The sequence below is a fragment of the Polyodon spathula genome, chromosome 1 (genome assembly GCF_017654505.1).
Source record: "Polyodon spathula isolate WHYD16114869_AA chromosome 1, ASM1765450v1, whole genome shotgun sequence".
NCBI classification, from domain to species: Eukaryota; Metazoa; Chordata; class Actinopteri; order Acipenseriformes; family Polyodontidae; genus Polyodon; species Polyodon spathula.
Window position 1 is genome coordinate 68626624 of NC_054534.1, and position 12830 is coordinate 68639453.

General features: G+C 36.9%; 1 protein-coding gene across 1 annotated transcript; it reads right to left on the bottom strand.

Annotated features, from left to right (window-relative positions):
* Positions 1–433: 433 nt before the first annotated feature.
* On the bottom strand, positions 434–9528 carry LOC121321613 (WD40 repeat-containing protein SMU1). The gene is made up of 12 exons (XM_041260622.1): positions 9421–9528; positions 8507–8717; positions 7858–8010; positions 7517–7627; positions 7030–7158; positions 6801–6920; positions 6215–6331; positions 5266–5393; positions 4964–5090; positions 2938–3105; positions 2267–2419; positions 434–1643 (listed from the first exon to the last, which is right to left on the bottom strand). Exons 1-12 carry the CDS (start codon positions 9444–9446, stop codon positions 1545–1547), a joined length of 1542 nt encoding a protein of 513 aa, XP_041116556.1. The 5' UTR covers positions 9447–9528; the 3' UTR covers positions 434–1544.
* Between the last annotated feature and the right edge of the window lie 3302 nt (positions 9529–12830).

Below are 12830 nucleotides of genomic sequence, written 5' to 3' on the forward strand. Positions count from 1 at the left end.
ACACCCACACCCACATTTATATATGATATTCAGCTGATAGTAAACGGAACAGGGACATGATCATCATATTGCTTAAAACTATCTACCAAGACATATGCTATTGGAATTATATCTAGAGTTTATGTGATATTGCAGCAGTAAGCTTAGAAAGTTGTTACTAATGATTATTGAACTTGGCATTTGTACAAAAAAAAAAAAAATCACCCACCTAAAAAAGTTGGAATCCTATAAATAACTAGCTAGCTTTTATCATGTATATTAACTGCAAAACTGTATGCCTGGACCCTTATCAAATCCTCACTAAAGTGCACTCAATGTTGTTCCATCGATAAGGGTCCTGCAGGTTGCTTGAAAGTTTTATTTGACGGTAAGATAGAAGTGGATGGAATGTTCAAGTGTGCGGCTGGGTGAGAAAGAGGAGTCATACAAGACATTGAATAAAAAGGTGTTCATTTGAGAATTACCCTTTACTTTGTTCATACAGTAGGAACATGAACAGGACCGGTATCAGTACAGTAATGCATATTACCAACCTCCAATATGCAAATTTGCATGGGGAATTCTGAGAAACTATTCTGTTCTTAATATCTATACTCAAAGCTGAAACAATGTTAATATACAGTGTATATATTACAATAAACATCCCTCAGTCAACCAAAAGAAACAAGGATGAAAAAAAAGTTATAATTTAAGAAATATTTTAGATAGATGGATGGGTGGATAGATAGATAGATAGATAGCAGTGTAATATGTGAAAGCTTTACAAACAAGTGTATGAGGAGGTATATAGCAAGAAGAATAAAAAATACACAGTATTAAAATCAGAAAAGCGTTTGAGAGATTTAGTATTCTGCAATCGGTACTAAACTTGATCAAGATTAACTGAGGATCCCAACCTGCCAATCAACTTTTGGTACACTGCAATTGGGATTAGCAATGGTAGCAACGTTAGTTAGGAAGCAGATCAAGCTCACTTAATCCCCTGATGGGTGTATCAAGTGGACTAAATTTAGTATGCTGCAATTGACAGTTTAGAACTCTTTCATGTTTGTGTTTTGGTTCGTATTGAAGAGGTAGCTTTATAAAATATCCAGTACTAATATTCCAGGCTACTTAGTTTTATATATTCAACTTGGTAATTAAACAAAAAACAAATAAAACTACCATTCACATTCACAAAAAAAAATGATGTGTCATGATCAAGCCATCGTGCACTTCATTGAAACAACTTGTATATTTCAATTTTACAGTCTTAATGTATTGATCCTAATTCATGAAAATAGGTACATTAGTAACTGGGTAAAAACTGGTAGCAACACCAGAGAAAAAAAAAAAAAAGATCTGGAAATGAGGAGGGAAAATAAAACATTACAAAATCTGGTTAAGAAACAAGTTTATAAAAGTTGTGTAAAATGCAACCAAAATGTTTATCAAAACATAAAAAGCATGGTATGAACACAAAACAAGTCCAACTGATGCAGCCCCTCCGCTCCCGTACCCCGTGAAAATGTATCAGTCCATTGAATCCAAACCGTGGGAAACCGCTACGGTTTCCAGAGTTTGAGGAGACCATCTTCACTGTATGTGGCAATCAGATTCTGATGTGGGTGGTGTGCAATTCCAATGACATCCTTCTCGTGGATCTAGTCAAAAACAAAGGAGCTTAGAATACCTTGTACACAATTAAAGACCTAGTCCCCCGATTAATTGTTTTTCTTTTTTGTATTCATTTCTTACTCTTTAAAAAGTGTCAGTACCATTTGCTTTGTTCCTCTATGTTGTTGTGCATTAAAAACCTCTTGGATTCATGCATGCAAATCAATACGGAGAAGGCAGCTCAATGGAGCTTTACCAGATGTTCAGAAAATATTAAATCAAACTTAAATCATAAACGTTTCTTTATAATTTAACACGCACCATATCTCAGAGACAAAGTCATGGAATGGTCATTGCTCTGGGTTATGGTTATGCTTATTATTCACATAGGCTTTCACATTAAGTCTATCTCTCTCTCAAAAAAAAAAAAAGATACAATTTATCCTGGAGTCTCTGAATTTTATTTAACTGCATCAAATGACTTAACAGATTTATCAGAGCTCTTTTTACAAAAAAAAGGTATTTAAATATTCCAAGCATTGCTTCCATTTAACATGACTCATTTCAAGAACGATAGACACATGACTAAATATGCAGATTTCACAAATTGTGCTAAACAAAGATCTGCTGCTCAGCATGGAACACTGTAAAAACCTCCAAGGGCACTTACTGTCAAGGTCCTCTCCAGTTTACCGGTGACTGTACTGAAGCAGTACAGCACAAAGTCCTCTCCAACGCAGTATATCCATTCACCACGGGGAGACAGTGTGCAGCACACAAAGTCACCACCTTCCCTCTTACCAGAGCTGAAGCTTCTCACAATCTGAAACCGATACACATTTTAAACATTAATATTAGCAAGTTACCATAACCTACATTCATACAAAGTGAAATGCAAAGCATCAAGTCTAGATAAGCAGTCCATTATCTCAGGCCAGATTCTAAGTCACCACAACCTTTATCAGTGTTTTAATTTTTTGTAACCCTAGTTTATGCAGGATGAAAACAAGTAACTCCTGTTTACATTTAAGTCATCTCAAAATCTAAGTACTTTATTAACCAATCACTAAGGAACTACATTCTTCAAACACTGTACTTAATAACGAGAAGGAAAAAGAGTATCATTACATAGCAGTTTAAGCCACTCCAACCAAGTGGTGACATCCAAGATTTGCCTTGCTACACTTTACCAAATTAATCTCAAGTGGGCCTAGTAAGTCTCGCAGTGAAACCAAGAATCTGCAAAACTGCTACACAATGCAAGGTCTATCACTAACCCTCTTTAGACTTAATGTTCTTATGATCATCATTTAACCCTTGCCCCCTATGCCATGAACACACCTGTCCCTGCATGTTCATGATAACCACTGTGTTGGATCTGTTACACACTACGAAGTGCTCGGGGTTCTTGGGCAGCAGGATGACATTGTTTACAGTAATGTCAGTTCCGGCTGTGGTACCCAAGGACTTGAAGGTATTAGAGCACTCTGTTGTCTTCATGTTCCAGATCTGTAAAAACAAAATATAAAAGTAAATGACAATAACATTGACAATGGACGCATTCCTAGAAATGTGGAATACCAAGCTACATGGATCATGCAAAAGAGCTGTTGATCAAAATTCTTTAGGTTTCCGATATCCTAAATGCTTCACACCATTTTCACTAAAATTGGGTGATCAGTAGTCAAGGTACAGATTGTTGCTCAAACAGCACCGTGAGCAAGATCAAGTTCAAAGTATCAGTAATGTTAGAATATAAAATGTTATTTGCATGTATTTTCTTTTACTTGACAGTATCAGGATAGGGCTAACAGTTTTCTATTACCTTTCACAGGGCAAAGGCAAAACATTACTGATACTGTACTGGTATGTTTATAATAACCTTTGTGTAACCTACACTCACAGCCGTTTTGTATTTTAATTAAGATATATACATAGACAGATACAGATATATACATATCCATGTGAAAGTTGCTTGAGCTTACTGCATGGTTAGTTAGAAATTGCATAATTAGTATTTTCATGGTACTGTTTTTTAGAAAGTACACAATAAAACGCAACTGGTTCTCTGTTGCTTCACAAATATACTATCATCTGATTCTGTTGGCCAATCAAAGTATGATTATTGTGGCAAGTGCTGGGTAACTAGCTTGATCAAAAACTATATTGAAATACTTCACAAAAATATTATATTTTGAGTGTATGAGGAATGGGGAAGAAAACGTAAATCAATCAGTTTATGAATATTCAAAAGAAAATGTGTTTCAAAGTACACAAAAATCAAAAATAGCAGAAGTGGGCCAGATGAGGCAGAGGATGCACAGCGCTGCAAATACTGCTGCTCTGAGGTACATGTTCACTCTGACAGAACAAAATAACATACTGAAAAGTTAGCGACACATTAAACTAAAAGAAGAAAGTGAACCGAAAAACAAGCAATACATTTCGTGGCTTAAAAGACACTTGAATAAAAGACAGCACAGAATGACTGTGTTAATTAGTTTGTCAGAACGCTGTGCTTTGCTGGACAGCCACTGTTTATTGCAGTCCGGTATGTATTTGTGACTTTGCGCGACAGTACTGTCCATCAGCTAAAGCACGGTCTAATGCCTATTGCAGATACTAGCTCCGTCAGCATAGCGATTGCCCAGACGTTCGTAAAGCACTGGATAACTTAGCCACGATTTGCAAAGATTCTGGTTCATCATACATCCCAGAGACATTAAACTTAATCAGAAACCAGATCTACTACACATCATATTCCACATGTAAAGTGTGTGTACTGAGATTTTTTCAAATGTTTAAATTAAAAACACATTTTTACTGATTTTATCCCTATTTTAACATATAAGGAATAGGCTGAAAAATTCCCGGGAAAATTTGTTGTTAGTTAAGATAAAAACCGAACATGCGGAACACCAAGTATAACGTAGGGGTATGAGCTGAATAAAATGTCAGAGAAAATACTAAGGTTTTAGGCAGTTAAATAGTTGCTGCACGTTCAAGGTTACAACATCTAATGCTGGTGTGAAACAAAACTGTTTTTTTAGCATAAATGATAAGCAAACAGAGTGATGTAACCAGAACAATGGGGACTACTGGGTGAAACAAAGAAGCAGTTACGAAAGACGTAAACAGCAAGTGCTGTATGAAACAGGATTATTTTGAATATAAGTAAATATTGTATTTTGCATGCTGTCAAAGTTTATTAAAACAATTAAACATTGTTGTATCTGAGCAAATACTTTGGGACAATCCACAAAATAAAACACAAAAAAAATAAAAGTAATCTAGGAGCCAAAATGTCACAACTTTGTCAAACTGTTTTGTAAAAGCCTGTCAAACGAAATGCTTCTGGTCAGTATACCTTGACTGTGCCATCAGAAGACGCACTGATTATGTAATGTCCATCCTGTGTAAAAGTGGCTTCGTTTACAAAGGAGGAATGGCCGCGGAATTCCTTCAAGGTTTTGCCAGACTTCAGTCCATGAACTCTGCAAACACACCAAAAACAAAACATGTTGGATGTCACTCAATGCTCTTGCATTACACCCAAATGTTTCTTCAGCTTAACAAAATGTACAGCGGGGCAAAAAAGAAGAAATGATTAACAGTAGAACCACACAACGGTTGTATTGTGTTATTTAGGTGCCATGTTGTTCAACATACCTGATAGTCTGGTCAAAAGAAGCACTGAGAAGCTGACTACTGTCCTTGCAAAAGCTGAGACAGGTCACTCCTTTGCTGTGAGCACGCTCAAAACGTCTCAAGCACTGGCCACTCTGAATCTTCCACACCTGCAATTCAAAAAGGATGGCCCATTAGTCTTCTGGATCAACTACAAATGTTTGCCTTTCTCCAGGGCGGAGATACACGCAACAACACTGCAAGCTCGCTACAAGTGTTTAAAAAACATAGAAAATGTGGTAAAGAAGGGGTAGGAGTTTAAACAACAGTGAGATGAAAACGCAGTACTGCAATATATTTCATATTTAATCAACAGCGACACCAATACATGTCCTGCAGATCAGTAAAAATGTGTCTAATTCACAGAACAACTGTGTATTACACATTACAGTGGCCTTAACGGTTTACCATGACAGAGAGGATAGGTGGGGTTCAGAATCACAAGAACTTTATTGGTCGATAAGAGCATCAGGTTCAAACTCTGAAAGCTACAAACAAGGAGCAATTCATTAAGAAGCTGTGTGGAAATATGTTTTCTTTTATACCAAAAAGAAGAATGAAACTAAAGTAAAATGTCCCTATGTACTTGTCATAAAAAAACTGGCTATGAACATATAAACTCACTGGATCACTACGTGTATCCCCATATAATAATCAAGCAGACTTGGGAAGGATGTCGTCAGATGCAAAATATTACTTCAAGCAAACAACTTCCTAATGGCCACTAAGTGCTTGCAAAATACACACCCAAAGCTCAGGCCTACTGTGCACTTTCATGTATGGGTCGTTATGGTTAACAGCTTACATTTCAATACTTTACACTAGTACAGCTATCTCCAAGAAAAAATCATTGTCTTGTTTGTTGTGTTGTTGCAGACTGCTGAGTGTACAGCAGTAAATAAATAACTACTAAAACATCTATCACTCTTACCTTAATCCTTCCGTCCTGTGCACCACTTGCCAACATTTCAGTGTCCCGACTGAAGCACATGCACAGCACTGCATCGTCCATCATCATGAAGTTGTCTTGAGCCTGGTACTTCAAATCCTAGAGCAAAGACAGTAAGTGTGGTTTCTTGTTGTCAAACTAGAAGAAACATTTTGTTCTTTAACACACACAGCAGCCAGCAAGCAAGCAACACCCTCAAACAGACCTGGACTTTTTCCCCTAAGCATTAAATGCATTATTTGTAGGATTCTGTACCCCCATCAATACTAAAATCCAAATAGTCTATTTGATAAACAAAAAAACACATATGACCTACAACAATTTCTATTGTGCAACTTAAATAGATTTTCGATGGGTAATGTTGCATAGAAGTATTCACGCTAATCATAAATACATTTATAAACGAGAGGCGGTCATTCGGCCCATCTACTCTTGCACAGTTCCTAGTAGCTGACTTCTCAAAACTTGATCCATTTCGGTCTTAAAGAATCAAAGTGATTCAGCATCAAAAAGTGACTTGGTAACCCAATCCATAATCTCACAATGCTCTTGCACTGTAAAAACCTACCTTTCTGATTTTGCCAGTGGTGAAGTTCCACACCTCAATGAATCCATCCACAGAGCCAGTCACCAGATACTGCCCATCAGGAGAGAATCGCGCACACTCAACATGGGACTTCTGGCCAAACTGTTAGGCAACACAAGAGATCAGTTCAAATCCTCATACAGAACTGTCTGTATCAAATACTTATCACGCAAACATGTCAGAGTTTCGACATCATTTGCTTTGGATTTACCTTGATGTGTCTGTTGAGCTGTGTGGGGAACTTCTCCTCCTCCACATCCTTTACAGCTGCTTTACCCCTGAACAAATCGATGGTCATGCCTGGTGGGAGGAGCCCCTGGTGCTGCTGCCACTTCAGAGACTGCAGGGAAGAAAAGTTTACTGACAATCACTTTTAGTAATGAATTTACAGCTTGTGAAAATCCTGCATAAGCAGTAATGGAGACTAAACTGCTCTACATGTAATCAACAGTGCTTAAACACACTGCCCTACAAATATGACACACGCCATAACTGGGGCACCATCCTCCTAAGAGCAGTTCAGTGTAGTCTATCCAATCCTTGGCATAGAGACTGCCTGCAAATGTGGCTAGTGCTAGTTTTTGTCAAACTGCATGCTGGTTTTGTTATATAGACTTGTCTACTGAGGAATAAGTTGAAAACACACATTTCTCTTAAAACCTGAGATCAAGTGTAGCAAACCCATTGTGTAAACCTACCTGCCCAAGTAGAGCCATAAGACGAGAAGGGGGAACCACACTGACTTCTCCTGCCAGAGCCTGCGCGATTGCTACTCTCCGTTTCTCTTTACTGCTGCCATCTGGGTAGGCCTGCAAGGAAACAGAGATTCCCATTAGAGGTGAATGTGCCAACAGAGGATGGGCCACACAATGAGGTAATGAAGTGATGAGTTGTGCCTTAAAGCATCACAAACAGTGAACAAAACAAAAGCGTTGTATGAGAATAATTTGGATAAGTGCTGTTACTTTAAATTTAAAATCTTTGGGGGGAAAAAAATTGTCTAAACAATGTGTCTGGAATCATATGGAGTTTAGCTTACCTCTCGGGGATCAAAGTAGGACCGGGCCAGGAGGTTCTCCAGGTGAATATATCTCTCTGGCTGGGTTTGCTTCAACATGATCATGGGGTCTGTCTGCCTTAACAAAGACCTGGCAGCTCCCAGCTCACGCAGCTCAATCAGCTCCAACACTACCTGTGAGGGACATGAAAAGCAACTCATTAAAACGGCTGCAGAAGGAACAAGTGCTCTAATATAGACTATTTATTCATTTCTCATACAGTACACAGTATCCGTCACTTTTGTTGAAGGCCAAGTGGCAAGGTTGTCCTCGATTTGGAATGACACACGGATGTCACAATAATTGTGCTGGTCTACTAGAAGTGTGATCTGTATGAATAATAAATAACAAGCTTGATGTTCATTCCTTCTGACATTTCAGCATGAGCCTACAGAGATCAGTGTCACATTACTCTCTGGAATGGGGAAATCAAATACATGGATTTAACTAAAAGTTTGATAGTAATAATTGTTTAACCATGAACAAAACTTAACTTGACTATTAACATGACTGCATCATAAAATACAATTAATGTTCTATTTAAAGCTTGCAATATCATTTACACCATACCCCCAATCTCTGGCATGACTTCACTTTCTACACACTATGCCCACAAACAGAATCACTTACCTGCTCATAAAGGTCAATGAGAGTCTTGTCAGGCAGCTTGAGAGACTGTATAGCCTGCAAGACTGTGTCCCAGTGCCCACTGTTGATATCGGCTACAAAACTCTCAATACTGTCCACAGTGTTCAAGGAGACGGTCGTCTCCTCTTGTAGGGTAACCAGTGTTCGGTGCAAATTGTTTTCTTTCAGATACTGCATGATCAGACGTATGACGCTGTAAAACAATTTAAAAACAAAACCAATCAGAAAATAAAAGGTTACATTTGGTGTTATTTTTAAACCATCGACCTGACGACCTTTGAGAAGGCTCGCTATTAAAGGCACTATAGATGTAATTATGTTGTAGATATGCTATGTGCTGTATCACATTAATCTGCCCACAGTGCACAATATTATTAACTACGTAACAAAGTTTTTTTTTTTTTATTACTGCAATCTTATGGTAATATAGTACAATCGAATGAAACTGAGAAAACCGATATAAAACTGCACGGTGCTTCCATTTCTGTATAAGTAATAATGCATACTATAATCAGATTATAGTCCCAGTAACACTTCCAGAGGTCGGCGGTGGTACCCTCGGAACAAACACGTAAAGTATGCAATAACTACAGCAGAACTCAACTAAACAATACATTCTGTTTTCAGGAATAACATTTACAATACAACTGCATGCGTCAACATTTCACTTCGTAGATGCAGCCTACTGAATATTTTTAATGCTACCATTCTCGGCAAGCTACACAATCCAAACATTCTCTGACTGGCAACAGCAAATAGAGCATCCACGACTGCCGCTTTGACTAGGCCTCGATGAAATACATATCCTCCATTCACACCCATTTACTGAATATAAATAATGATTCTGTGATGCAGGCTCGTTCTACTTAACGCATATATAACTTCACGAAACTTACTCTGCCGATTCGACTTCCAGAGACATTATTAAAATCCAAATTTGGACTAGAGCGAAAAAATAAGCAGCACAGCCCACCCCACAGTAAACCACTGCACAGGTTCAGACCCTTGTCATGTGACCTCTAACACCTATAACCCCCCCCCCTTGTCACGTGACTATGGAGTGCGCGTCTCTCTCTCTCTCTCTCTCTCTCTCTCTCTCTCTCTCTCTCTCTCTCTCTAAGTTGGTTTTACAAAGTCAAATTGCTGTTTGTTCTATTATTTTATATTATTATAATAATAATTTGTTTAGTTACAATGTATTTTTTATTTAAATATAAATAATATTATCCAGGCTTATGACCCCCAATCAATTTTGTTTTTAACTTAAAAAAAAAAAAAAAAAAAAAAAAAAAGATCAATCCTACTGATGATAATAATTAGTCATAAAAATTGGGGATATTGTTGGAGGTTGTAACCAGGAGGTCCCTGGTTCAAATCCCAGCTCAGCCACTGACTCATTGTGTGACCCTGGTCAAGTCATTTGACCTCCTTGTGCTCCATCAGGTGAGACGTTGTTGTAAGTGACTGCAACTAATTCATAGTGATGACGCTTTGTGATGGTGGTCCACTATGAAAGGCGCTATATAAAGATTATTATATATTGCAACCTCACTCTTGTCAACTAGATGGCCTTATTTTGTTGAAACACGGTAGTTGAACAGCAATGTGTACTATTACAGTACAATAGATTAGAAAACATCACCAATGACACACAGCTCAAAAAGTAAATATAGTTGATAGTATTCTACACAACTGCAGCCCGGAGAAAGTATGATAAAAAAAGTCTGAATATTCCCACAACATAATCTGTAGAGTTGTGTACAAAGTGAAGGTTGAAGTTCATGTCAATATATTTCCACCAGTGTGACCATATGACTGTGTTTGGAAGGGAAGAAGTCATTTCTTGTGAAAAAGGGTCATTTGGGAATTCAGAAGTAAATACAATATTTCACATTGATAATTGCATTTCTTCTCAGTGCAGAACTACAATCTGTGTAGTTTCATTTGGCTCAAAGGTGGCTTTCCATGTGAAATTGCATATCAAACCACAGAACTGTGAGCAAAATGGGCTTTTTAAAATCACCTGTGTGGAGATTCATCAATACCCCATTTTACCACACCAGACAACCTTAAGCACAACCTTGCTCTGCCAATCATTGCAGACAATGTAAAATATTCGGTGTCTGAAGGTTTGCTTTGTTGTGGTTGCGCTACTGAAACAAATACAATTTTTTTGTATGCAGCACTTTGACACATATGCATATATTTTCCACAGTCTGCAGATTGCAAACGACTAGTCAAAATGGGTAACAATTCCAAAATGATACATATAAAATAATAATAATAATAATAATAATAATAATAATAATAATAATAATAATAATAATAATAATAATAACACATTTTGTGATTACCTAGATAACCCTGATGTAATTAATGAAGTTCCCTTGAGTGCAGTAATATTAAGCTAAGGAAAAAACTTTAAGCGTTACACCAAAATTAGCTTTTTGCATTAAAGATGATACCACCCCCAGCACACCATAGATTAAAAAAAAAAGTGCTTTTGTGATTTTTGAAAATATTTGTAAACAATTTAATTTCAAGTATTTCAAGCAGATTAAATGCAATTATTTCAGGATCATTTTGAATGACCTGTAACTGGAAATTGATAGCCCCCTAACAACTTAATCATGCTTTCCAGAAATCTACACACTGACTTTGCAAGACTGGCTAACTTGCTTTGTATCCCCATAATGCTGCAATGTCTGTCATACTGCACCACTTGAAATACTGATCTTTTTTTTCAATATTCCACATATTTAGTAGTGCAACAGCTTTCTTTGTGAATAGCTATTTATTGAGCTGTTATGTAACTGGTCAGTTCACAGATCCTCTTTTGTTTTAGTGGTTGCTTAGGCATTCTCATCACAGGTCAATGGTAGTCAACAGACTATATTCTCAATTTATACCAGATTTCCTTCAAATACCCAATACAAAGAGAAACAGAAATGATACATTAGATTTAGGGATAACTACATTATCAATACTAAATCACTTAGTAGTTCAGACAGCTCACTTTGAAAGTACACTAACTGATTATGAAATTGCAGGCTTAATTTGAATTACTTACCAATTCCTTAGTTTTAATTGATACAAATGCGAAAAACAAAGATGACTACATATATTTGGCATGTTGGTAATTAATCTAGACAGTTAAATGACTTTCTGGTGGTAGTCTCAGACTGGTAGTGTCTGAAGAACCTGCCACACAGTTATATTTAAGAATTTATTAATTTTCATGACAATTTGTATGATTCTTGAGAGTATTAGAATCTAGGGCACAGTGACCTACTCATGGGTCTATTTCTTCAACCTTAATGTATGCCATGAAAGCAGCAACATTTCTATCTTTGTTGTGCAAATCATAATAAAAAACTAATGACAAAACTGTTCTCAATTTAATCAATTACAATTAACACTAGTGCAATGACGTGACCACATTCTACACACCTGTCTGATAAGAATCCCAAGCCGAAAAGGGAAAGGATTGCTTTTTTATTTGTCCACTAGATGGTGATTCTGTTCAATCAATTACAATGACAACTAAAATATGACTAACCATGCAGCTGTAGTTGTGCTCCCAATCTTTCTGTTTGGTTTAGAAGAGATTCCTGGCCTCGGAACATTAGACTGATTTAAATTTTTTGGTTGGGTTTGGACTGCTGGGATTCAGATTAATTTCATCCACACATCCAGTGTTTGCCTTGTTTTATTTTTCAGCATGGATTTTCAGTTTATTACAAATGAATACTACCCTGAGTTTCTACATTTATTTCCAGTTGAAGTTATTGTTCACACAGCTGGATACCTCAAACTTCACTTTATAAACTAGCTTTATAGTTCACGTCAATGGAATATGGGTTTTGGATGTAATACTTAACCTACTGCTAATTAACAATGCACTACTTTAGACTATTTGAGACCTCAAGTAAATTCTAATTTACAAATGAATTAACTTGCACTTAATGAGTCTATAGCAGTGGTATGTTGATGTGATTTTGTAAGATGAGTGATGGAGTTTGCCCTATCCTGAGCCGATGTCAAAAAGCTATTTAGATGGTATTGAATTCTCACAGTTTAATTGTACAACTTATTTAGAAAACAGACTGTGTAATTGAGGTTGTTCATTCTTTTTGCAGTATCAGTTGTACACCTTACGAATTCCTTGCATGCTTTGAAATTAGTAATGCTATTGTCTCTTTTAAAAAGCAAGCCCCGTTTTTTGTGCTGCATGCTTAAAGTACCACGTGGTTCCATACCAGTAAATAAAAAAACAAACAAAAAAAAAACAGTGCCACAATCTGTG

Coding starts and splice junctions, on each gene's coding strand:
- LOC121321613 (XM_041260622.1), bottom strand. CDS start 9,446: ATGTCTCTGGAAGTCGAATCGGCAGA. Junction 3,106..4,963: donor CTTCTGATGGCACAGTCAAG/GTATACTGACCA, acceptor TTGTTTTTACAG/ATCTGGAACATGAAGACAAC. Junction 2,420..2,937: donor TCATGAACATGCAGGGACAG/GTGTGTTCATGG, acceptor TATCGGTTTCAG/ATTGTGAGAAGCTTCAGCTC.